The sequence below is a fragment of the Gekko japonicus genome, unplaced genomic scaffold, assembly GCF_001447785.1.
Source record: "Gekko japonicus isolate JY-2015 unplaced genomic scaffold, Gekko_japonicus_V1.1 scaffold3521, whole genome shotgun sequence".
NCBI lineage: Eukaryota > Metazoa > Chordata > Lepidosauria > Squamata > Gekkonidae > Gekko > Gekko japonicus.
The window spans coordinates 1-11,130 of record NW_015170380.1 but is presented as its reverse complement, the minus strand read 5'-3'; the positions used below and the strand labels follow the sequence as shown (position 1 = coordinate 11,130).

The 11,130-nt window shown below is 50.3% G+C and overlaps 1 protein-coding gene across 1 annotated transcript in view; it reads left to right on the top strand.

The window, feature by feature from the left end:
• The window catches only part of LOC107116352 (40S ribosomal protein S3-like), a gene marked incomplete at its 3' end in the record, with an annotated part of 12,596 nt that extends 2,582 nt beyond the window's left edge, over window positions 1–10,014 (top strand). The window contains exons 2-8 of the mRNA XM_015418252.1: window positions 474–604; window positions 2,125–2,218; window positions 6,905–6,999; window positions 7,581–7,768; window positions 9,304–9,409; window positions 9,669–9,856; window positions 9,996–10,014. Of these exons, the coding sequence (XP_015273738.1) occupies window positions 474–604; window positions 2,125–2,218; window positions 6,905–6,999; window positions 7,581–7,768; window positions 9,304–9,409; window positions 9,669–9,856; window positions 9,996–10,014 (821 nt within the window). The remainder of the gene's footprint in view (window positions 1–473; window positions 605–2,124; window positions 2,219–6,904; window positions 7,000–7,580; window positions 7,769–9,303; window positions 9,410–9,668; window positions 9,857–9,995) is intronic.
• Between the last annotated feature and the right edge of the window lie 1,116 nt (window positions 10,015–11,130).

Here is an 11,130-nt window from a genome sequence, read left to right as displayed (position 1 = left end):
AAGTGCCAGTTATTTCAAATTCACATTGGCAAGAGCAACATTTATCTCAGCAGATGCATCAGCCACAAAATGGCATAAATGGCATATGCTGAAAGATCAAGCTGTGTGATGAGGCTGCCATGCCTAGACTTACATTATTATACTTCCAGTCTGAAATTGTTACTGTTATATTTTCCGAACACTTTCCCGGGTAGAAAGAAAATGAGTTTTCCCAGTCTGCACCAGTGTGATAGACGCAGACCAGTGGGAAGAAGCGAACGAACAGGGTACTGTTGGTTGTAGCAAATAAGGACTCATGGGTACTGAATTGGTTGGGGTCATACCCTGCATAGATGGTACAGCAATGCTTTCATGTGAGGTCTAGCAGGTATTTGTTTACTTTTTGCTAGCTTTCTGGGGTCAAATTGCTGCTGGCATTGAAAATCTCCTTCTGAATGGCTCCACAGAACCTGGCTTGGTTTTGTTTCCCTTAGTTTGTGGCTGATGGTATCTTCAAAGCGGAGCTGAATGAATTTCTGACTCGGGAGCTGGCAGAAGATGGCTACTCTGGAGTGGAGGTCAGAGTTACCCCAACCAGGACAGAAATCATCATCCTTGCAACCAGGTAATACGCCTGCCGGTCTGGTTTGTACGCTGCTGGGTTATGCGTAGCTACTGTTTGGGTAGGACACTGTATCTTATGTGTGTGTTTTTACAGAATATTCAAAAGGATGAGGACAGTTAAAAGCAATGTTCCCGCTAAGCTGTGGAGTCTTGTGAGCAAAAATTCTACTTTGTGAGCTACTGGCATTAAAGTTGTGAGCAAGTGATTTGGCTACTGCAGACATTAATTTGCTCTGGAGCCATCCTTCCTGAGCTAAGACAAAACTGTGCGAGCCAGAGGCTAAAAAGCTGTGAGCTAGCTCATACTAACTCAGCTTAGAGGGAACTCTGGTTAAAACGCTGAACAGGAAACATAATACAGGTGTGTACCTCACATGTTAGGCTAGCACATTGGGGTGCATGCTTAATTGAATGTTGGCTTGTTTCTCTTCCTGAATCTTGGAATTGGCTCTAAAGCTTGAAGGTGCTTGAAGGCTCAGAAAAAGTCGGGGACCCCTGAGTGAAGGATCGCCACAGTCTGTGTGCGCTCCTTGGTTCATCATGAGATAAAATCTTGGTAAATGTCAGCTATTCTTCGCTTTTTAAAAAGTCGCTGGTTAAGAACATAAAAGAAGCCAATGTTGGATCAGGCCAGTGGCCCATCTGGTCCAACACTTTGTGTCACACAGTGGCCAAAAATACCAGGCGCCATCAGGAGGTCCACCAGTGGGTCCAGAACTCCGGAAGCCCTCCCACTGTTGACCCCCCTCCCCCCAAGCACCAAGAAGACAGAGCATAACCTGCCCCAGTCTGAGAGTCCCTATCTATCCTTTGTGGCTAATAGCCACTGATGGACCTCTGCTCCATATGCTTATCCAATTCCCTCTTGAAGCCGTCCATGCTTGTAGCTGCCACCACCTCCTGTGGCTGTGAATTCCAGGTGTGAATCACTCTTTGGGTGAAGAAGGACTTCCTTTTATCCATTCTAACCCGACTGCTCAGCAATTTCATTGTGTGCCCACGAGTTCTTGTATTGTGAGAAAGGGAGAAAAGCCCTTCTTTCTCTACCTGCTGTATCCCATGCATAATCTTGTAAACCTCGATCATGTCACCCCTCAGCCGTCGTTTCTCCAAGCTAAAGAGCCCCAAGCGTTTTAAGATGGGTTTTTTAACACTGAAATTTCTGGTGCCTCTGCTGTTCTGCATGGACCGAGCACGGGGGGCTGCGTGTAACTCCATTAACGTATGACACTCTGTGGCTGTTTATATGGCATGGAAGCATCGCGGCCAGTGCGATCTGCTTCTTTAACATAGCTGGATTATCTCCAGTTGTTTTAAGATTACCTGTGAGGAGGGAGATGGATTGCTTTTGTACTCTTGTTAACTCCGCCGTCCCTGTGTTCTGGGCTCCAGAAAAGCCGGCAATCTCTCCTAAAACCCAAGTTCCTTGAATGCCTGCCCCGAGTAGATTATACTTCTCTTTGTAAAATGTGACTATCCAAGCAACCATAGAGAAGTGCTTACCGCGTTGCTTTCTTTCAGAACTCAGAATGTTCTGGGTGAAAAAGGGCGCCGCATCCGAGAGCTGACCGCCGTTGTACAGAAGCGTTTCGGCTTTCCCGAAGGAAGCGTGGAGGTAAGCGGCTGTTTCAGGTTTTGTTCTTGTTCCCCGCTCTTAAGTTCCCTTCAGTGATGATCCGATGACGAGTCAGAAATAGACACCCTCCTGCTCAGAGTAACCTCCCCAGGACCACGTTCTGTGAGTCTGGGTTTGGGTGCTCCGGCAGAGGTGTCTTTTGCATTGGATGAGCTTGAGGCATTTGTCTGAGAAGGGAGAGCCTCCGATTGGTTCAGACCTGGATCTGGATGAATCTTTTCCTGCGTTTCTTGTTAAAATGTCTTGTCTGTTTGTAACAAGATTAAAAATAAGTTCCGCTCAGTAAGCAGAGACTCCACTTCAGTTTTAAAAGCATGGAACTGGAATCTCATCTGTGCCATAGCCGTGCATGCTTGAAAGCTGGGCTCCGTCTGTTTTCATAGAACCATAGAGTTGGAAGGGGCCATACAGGCCATTTAGTCCAGTGCGGGATCAGCCTAAAGCATCCCTGACAAGCAGTCCTCCAGCCGCTGCTTGAAGAGCGCCAGGGAAGGGGTGCTCATCACCTCCCTAGGCAGCCGATTCCACTGTTGCACAACTCTTACTGTAGGAAAAAACCCTCTTCCTAATATACAGCTGGCATTTTTCCACCTGTAATTTAAGCCCAAAATGGCAAGTCCTCTCCGCTGCTGCTAAGAGGAACAGCTCCCTGCCCTCCTCTTAAGTGACAGTCTTTCAAATACTTCCAAGAGATCAATCGTCCCCCCTCCTCTTCCTCTCCTCCAGACTGAACATTTCCAAGTCCTTCAGCCTTTCCTCGTTGGGCTTGGTCTTCAGGCCTTGTTCATCCTTGTCACTGGCACCCGCTCCATTCTGTCCTTGTCACTGGCACCCGCTCCATTTCCAAGTCCTTCAGCCTTTCCTCGTTGGGCTTGGTCTTCAGGCCTTGTTCATCCTTGTCACTGGCACCCGCTCCATTCTGTCCACATCCTTTCTGAAGTGAGGCCTCCAGAACTGCACACAGTACCCCAGGTGTGGCCTGACTAACGTCGTGTCCAGCGGGACTATGACGTCTTGTTATTTGGATGTTACGCCTCTTGATGCACCCCAAGACTGCATTAGCCTTTTTTGCCACTGCATCTCACATGACTGCTCATATTTAGCTTACAATAAGAACATAAGAGAAGCCAATGTTGGATCAGGCCAAAGGCCCATCCAGTCCAACACTCTGTGTCACGCAGTGGCCAGAAATACCAGTGCCATCAGGAGGTCCACCAGTGGGGCCAGGACACTAGAAGCCCTCCCACGGTTGACCCCCCCCCCAAGCACCAAGATGACAGAGCATCACTTGCCCCAGAGTCCCTATCTATACCTTGTGGCTAATAGCCACTGATGGACCTCTGCTCCATATGCTTATCTAATTCCCTTTTGAAGCCGTCCATGCTTGTAGCCGCCACCACTTCCTGTGGCAGTGAATTCCAAGTGTTAATCACTCTTTGGGTGAAGAAGTACTTCCTTTTATCCGTTCTAACGTTTGTAACAAATGTTACCCCTAAGATCTTGTTCACCCGTACCCCTAAGATCTTGTTCACACACACTGCTAACAATGGACAGTCGCTAATAGGAGAAGGTCTTGTGTATTAAAATCCACTTTGCAGAAAACTCAGCAGAAGTTACCAGCCCCTAAGTTTTCTTTTGTAGTTTGTCCAGATGTGCCTATGTTAAGTCACATTCTCCTGAGTCGCAGATGATTTTTGACCACTAGATGGTTGCACCTAGTTCTTCTCGCTCTCCCCAGTCTGCCAGTAGCTTATGGGCAGAGCAGCCTGTCACTTTCTCGGGCATCGAAAAGATGAAGGGTGGTGAGAAAATGGTGGAGTTCATGTCTCTGCTTCTGCAAGATTGTCTGAAACAGGCAGTAGTGGTCACTGTCAACGCTGCCTCTAAGCTGTGGGGTCTTGTGAGCAAAAAAATTCTACTTTGTGAGCTACTGGCATTGAAGTTGTGAGCAAGCGATTCGGCTACTGCATCAGTTAGTTCGCTCTGGAGCCATTCTGCTTGAGCTAGGACAAAAATGTGTGAGCCGGAGGCTAAAAAAACCTGTGAGCTAGCTCACACTAACTCAGAGGGAACACTGGCCACTGTGTGTTTGAGCTGCTCCAGTCTCATCTAGGCACTGAGATGAATGAGAGTACATAGCGAGCAGGAGCCTGCCGGTGAACTGTGCGAGATGCAGCTAGGGCTGCGTTGTGATCTTTTGCACACGCCACCTCAGTCCTGCCTGTTCTCACTGTGGCCTTCTCTGTTAAGTTTTCAGTCGCTTTGCTCTCCTCGTGCCACTAGGCCTGCCTGGAACGATGCTTGTCCAAGTACAGTCCAAAACAAGTAGAGTCACCTAGTGGAGCTCCACCAGCAGCCCTTCCTTCCCGGAAGTGTCTGGATGGTTCGAGCCAGCAGGTGCAGTTGCTGTTTTGGAACCACTGGTTCACAATGCATCTTCACAAGGCATAGAGCCTTAGTGGGCCCGGCCCGCGGAGTGGAGGACGGCCCCTCAAGCTGGTTTTGTAAAGCCTTCCGTGAGTCCCCCGTGGGCATGTAAGTATTGGCCGAGGGGTGTGTGTGTGTGAGAGAAGCCGATGTGCTGAAGTTCCCTGTCTGTCGTTCAGGTTACTTAAGCTCTGCTCCTCAGGCTTTCTGCTCAAGCAACGGGGACTGGGTCCCGTCGATCCACTGTGCTGTGGGTCCCCAACTCGGTGCCCAAGGGGAACCCGGCCCCCGCCAATACCGTTCCTGGCACCTGCCAAGTGTTTGTAAATAGTAGTGGGGCTTCTGCCCAGCAAGGTTTCTGATTGGCCATTGGAGGCTTGATTGGCTGTGCTGCCACCACAATATAAGGCGTAGGCGCCCACAGGCTCAAAAAGGTTGAGGGTTCCCGCGCTGTGCTAACGGCAATACTTCCTCTGACATAAGAAGCCATCTCTGCTGGAATGTGCCTGCTCTGGCCTGCAGGCATGCTGCTCCTCCCACATCTTCAGTTTCAGGGTCTCTGTTTCCTTCTCTGCCTGCGAACACAACCTCTACGGCTCTAGCTCCTTGAGTCGGACCTCGCCCTACCGGCTCGGGCACTCAGCTGCAGCCGCCCCTACTGACCCGCCACTGTTTAGCAGGAGAGCCTTCATCTCATCCACAAGTCCTGTTCTTATAACCTTATCTGCTACTTCTGGCATTCTTCCTGCAGCTCTTGCTTCGTCATCTTAAGAGTTCTCACCTGCTCTGCTAACTCCACCTTAGCTAGTCTGATCTGGCCCTGTTCCAAATGACCTGAAAAAACCCAAAACTTCCGTTGCTCTTGTTTTTCCTTATCCCCACTATGCTGCCAAGTTATGGTGGAATTGGCCTGTGGACCCTATTCCACCCTGCCCACCTAGGGCTTTCTCAATCCCTAGGGAGGCTTTTTTTCACTCTCAGGTAGCCTGCTGCCACCACCTGACCTTATTAAGGAATTGCCTGCTTCGGGGGGGGGGGTTCAGGACTCCAAGTTTCCCTTTTAAGTTTTGCCTCTGTGTCTCCTAGTGCCTTGTCACATGGGGACAGTTTACTGCCTTGTGCGCCCCTGAAGGAATAGCTACTTGCCAACTGCCTCCAAGACGATGGAGGTCTGTGTGGTACAGAAAACCACTACCAGCTTCCAAAGTCTTTATTACAAAGAAAATGTTAGCAAGCATACTTTCAGCACTGCACCAGATTGAGCAAAGGCTACAAAAGAAATAGATAGAACACAACTCCTCTGTCCCTCTCTCTATACGTGCTGTATCAGATGTTAAAATAGGACAGGCTCCTTTAGCTTAGAAGTTGCAGATCTCTATATAGTTTGCATTACCTTGAAGCTCCCTTCAGCTGTCCAGGCCAACCACACGGTCAGTGGCAGCCTCCTTAGTTGGGATACCTGCCTACTCTCATGGCCTCAGGAAAAGAACCCTCCTTCCTGTTGCAAGGAGCTCTTACCATATTTGTTTCTCCATCTGCTGACCAGGTCACGTCAGATCAAAGAGGCATTTCCCGGGGATCTCCTTTCCTGGCATCCCTCTAGCATTTCATTCCTCCAAAACTCAATGTTCCCTGCTAGGAGAAAGTGGAGATCTAGTTTTATGAAAAAAATAATTTTATTAGTTTTATGCACAGGGAAAGGGGAAAGAAGGGGGAAAGGAAAGATAAAGAAATACATACATACATACACATACACACACACACACACACACAAAAAATCCGGTTTAACATTCTGCATGCAAATCTTCTCATTAGAGCTTCACAACTACTACATCCATCATCATTATTCTTCATTTAATCTTATTTTCTCACTACTTAAGTTTTAGCTGGTCATAAAAGGCCCTCCACGGTCCCATAAATTCTTCTTCCATTTGACCCACCTGTTATCTCTCCTGCTAGGTCTGTTAGCATTTGTGTGAAGGTGAGTTGAGATAAGTCTGGGAAGCAACTGAACTGGCACGCGCACACGTGCCCCTGGTCTATGCCCAGAGGGGGGGGGAACCTGTTGAAACATGGAGGCTTGGCTCCTTTCAAACCTCCCAGGGCAACATGCATTTCTTCATGCCTTCCGTTGGCACTTTCTCAGCAAACCTGTCTTTGGGTAGCAGTAAAATCGCGCCACCTTCTGCGAGCCCTTTTGATTGCTTTCCCTTACAAAGACTCTCCTTCCTCTTCCAGCTGTATGCCGAGAAGGTGGCCACGAGAGGCCTGTGCGCCATCGCCCAAGCCGAGTCCCTGCGCTACAAACTCCTGGGGGGGCTGGCGGTGCGTCGGTAAGTCGCCGGCACTCCGGCTTCGCTACCACTTGGCTTGTATGTCTCTTCTGTTGTCGCTGGTCCCTGTGTGTTGCAAGCCCTCACCCTTGCAGGTGGCAGGAAGGAGGAGAAATAAACTGGACGTCTTACTGTCAGCTGGAAAGCTAAGATGCTTAGTCCTCTTAAGGCTGTTCTCTAAGTTCGTTCCGCCTCACTTCCCATACTCAAACGCAGAGAGCGTCTACGTGGCAGCCTTGACGATGGGCTCTGGATACCGCAAGCCGTTCCCCTTCTGTGATGATACGATGACGAGTCAGAAACGGACACGATCCTGCTCAGAGTAGCCAGCTCGGGGCCACGTTCTGTGGGGCCCGTGCTCGGGTGCCCTGGCAGGCGCGTCCTCTTCCTTGGATGATTCAGAGGCATTTGTCTGAGAAGGGCGAGCAGAGCAGAGGCGTGGCTATCTGAAGGACAACGGCTGCGCAGTCCGGCATTGGGCTGTTCTGTTTCTTTGGCTTCTGCGGAGAAACTGAGAGGGGAATGTGAAGGTGGGAATGTTCCTCCGCAGCGGCCTGAGGGTCCCTCTCCTCCCTCCCCAGGGCGTGTTACGGCGTCCTCCGCTTCATCATGGAGAGCGGGGCCAAGGGCTGCGAAGTGGTGGTGTCGGGGAAGCTCCGGGGGCAGCGAGCCAAGTCCATGAAGTTCGTGGACGGCCTGATGATCCACAGCGGAGACCCCGTCAACTACTACGTCGACACGGCCGTGCGCCACGTCCTCCTCAGGCAGGGTGAGTACGTGGGGGTGGGGTGGGGCGCCCGGCGGCTTCTCGGCCTGCATCTGGGGAAACGGCTGCCACTGCACGAACTGGGCTGCTTCGGCCACCCTGTGAGATACTCAAATCATCCCTCCCACTCCCTGCCTTTTACGGACAGGAGTAGGTGACGGGTATGTACGAGTATGCACTACTCAAACCCCTCTCCACCCCCATAATATCCATAAGTTCTTTCCAAAAAGTGGAAACAAATTGTGTTTCTCTGTCAGAGATCACCTTAGTTGGCAAAAGGTGCAGACGCACAATCTGCGCAAAGAATGCTTTAGCCAATGCTTTTGCCGTGGGGAGGTATTTGTCTGGATGCGTGGAGGATTCCAAACAGAATGTCCGAATCCTCCACGCATCCAGACAAATACACGTTTGTAGCAAAGTAGTATTTATTAAAGCAATGAAGAAACTGGAACACAGGGACTGTTTGGAATGACCACAAGGTGCAGGGCACAGCATAATAAACAAATTCATAATATGCAATAACCAATAGTCTTGGTTCCCGCTAACACGGGTAAGTTGAAACTCGCGCCTAAAGCCTGAGAAACAACTGCTCCTGAAAGATAAACAATTAATTGCTTCTCATGCACTAGCTCATAACAAATTAAGCAAAGACCAAAATGACTCCCGCTCCACACCTGTGTCCTTGGAAGATAACTACGTTTCAAAGCAATACTAGTGTTCACAGAAAGGAATGCGCTTAACAAGCTACTGACGGTGGGGGAAGGGAAGAGGTTACACTGAGATGCACAGAACTCCAAAAGATTACACAGAACTCTTTGGCAGCTTGCTGACAAACCGCATGCATGCTGGGATAACATCATGGGCGGATAGGTGCAGGTGGGGTGGGCGTGTCAGTCTGAAGCAGCAGAGCAAAGTTTGAGACCAGCGGCCCCTTTAAGACCCAACAAAGCTTAATCCTGGGTATAACCTTTTATGTCCATGCACTTCGGATACACATCACGTATCCGAAGAAGGGCGTGTGCGCACGGAAGCTTATACACAGAATAAAACTCTGTTGATCTTAAGCTGAGAGCCAAATTTTATATCTCACTTTTCTCCCCATGGGGGGGACCCAGAACGGCTTACAACATTCTGCTCCTCCTCCGTTTTATCCTCACAACAACCCTGAAAGGCGGGTTTGGCATGGAGCGTGTGACTGGCCCCGGGTCTCCTAGAAGGCTTCCGTGGCAGAGTGGGGATTCGAACCTGGACCTTACAGATCCTACTCGGGCACTATTGACCGCCGCAACCCCACGCTGGCTTTTCATCTTTAGTTAGTTAGCTTATTTCTTCACATTTATAGGCTGCCCTTCCCAGAGGCGGGCTCAGGGGCAGGTAGCACTCCATTTATACAAAAATACTAGCCAACACAATAAAATTAAATGTAAAGCACCTTCATAAATATTAAAATGGTCATCACAACAGATAGCAAAGAGATTTTTCTGGTTGTTGTTCTCTAAGTTCGTTCCGCCTCACTTCTCATACTCACTCAAACGCAGAGAGCGTCTGCGTGGCAGCCTTGATGATGGGCTCTGGATACTGCAAGCCGTTCCCCTTCTGTGATGATACGATGACGAGTCAGAAACGGACACGATCGTGCTCAGAGTAGCCAGCTCGGGGCCACGTTCTGTGGGGCCCGTGCTCGGGTGCCCTGGCAGGCGTGTCCTCTTCCTTGGATGATTCAGAGGCATTTGTCTGAGAAGGGCGAGCAGAGCAGAGGCGTGGCTATCTGGAGGAGAACGGCTGCGCAGTCCGGCATTGGGCTGTTCTGTTTCTTTGGCTTATGCGGAGAAACTGAGAGGGGAATGTGAAGGTGGGAATGTTCCTCCGCAGCGGCCTGAGGGTCCCTCTCCTCCCTCCCCAGGGCGTGTTACGGCGTCCTCCGCTTCATCATGGAGAGCGGGGCCAAGGGCTGCGAAGTGGTGGTGTCAGGGAAGCTCCGGGGGCAGCGAGCCAAGTCCATGAAGTTCGTGGACGGCCTGATGATCCACAGCGGAGACCCCGTCAACTATTACGTCGACACGGCCGTGCGCCACGTCCTCCTCAGGCAGGGTGAGTACGTGGGGGTGGGGTGGGGCACCTAGCAGCTTCTCGGCCTGCATCTGGGGAAACGGCTGCCGCTGCACGAACTGGGCTGCTTCGGCCACCCTGCGAGATACCCAAATCATCCCTCCCCCTCCCTGCCTTTTAGGGACAGGTGTTGGTGACAGGTATGTACGAGTCCTGATAGAAGAACCGCGTGCATGCTTGGATAACATCATGGGCGGATAGATGCAGGTGGGGTGGCCGTGTCGGTCTGAAGCAGCGGAACAAAGTTTGAGTCCAGCGGCACCTTTAAGACCCAACAAAGCTTAATCCTGGGTATAACCTTCCATGTCCATCCACGCGCACTTCAGATACACATCATGTATCCGGAGAAGTGCGCGCACAGAAGCCAGTTTGGTGTAGTGGTTAAGTGTGCGGACTCTAATCTGGAAGAACCGGGTTTGATTCCCCCCACTCCTCCACTTGCACCTGGCTGGATGACCTTGGGGAAGCCATAGTTCTGTCTGAGCTGTTCTTGAAAAAGAGCTGTTTCTGTCAGAGCTCTCTCAGCCCCACCTAACTCACAGGGTGGGGAAGGGAAAGGAGTTTGTAAGCTGCTCTGAGACACCTTTGGGTAGTGAAGGGCGGGGTATAAATCCAATCTCCTCCTCCTGTGCAACCCTAATTCCTATTTATTGTTTATTGAATGTCTCATCTGTTGATGGTATTGACTCGCTCTGCGTAATCCACCTTGCGTCCAAATGAGAAAGGTGGACTACAAATACAGTAAATAAGCGACCCTAGAAGGAGGGCCAGTAACAGTTGAGAGCCAGTAACGGTTATTAAAGGTATGCCGGGTGTAACAGTGAAGTTTTCACCTGCTGGCAAAAGACACCGATAGAGGGAGGCAGATGAGTCTCTCTGGGGAGGGAGTTCCAAATTTTATATCTCACTTTTTTCCCCATGGGGGGACCCAGAATGGCTTCCAACATTCTGCCCCTCCTCCGTTTTATCCTCACAACAACCCTGAAAGGCGGGTTTGGCATTGAGCATGTGACTGGCCCCGGTCTCCTAGAAGGCTTCCGTGGCAGAGTGGGGATTCAAACCTGGACCTTCCAGATCCTAGTCGGGCACTATTGACCGCCGCAACCCCACGCCGGCTTTTCATCGTTAGTTAGTTTGCTTATTTCTTCACATTTATAGGCTGCCTTTCCCAGAGGCGGGCTCAGGGGCAGGTACCATTCCATTTATACAAAAATACTAGCCAATAATACAATAAAATTAAATGTAAAGCACCTTCA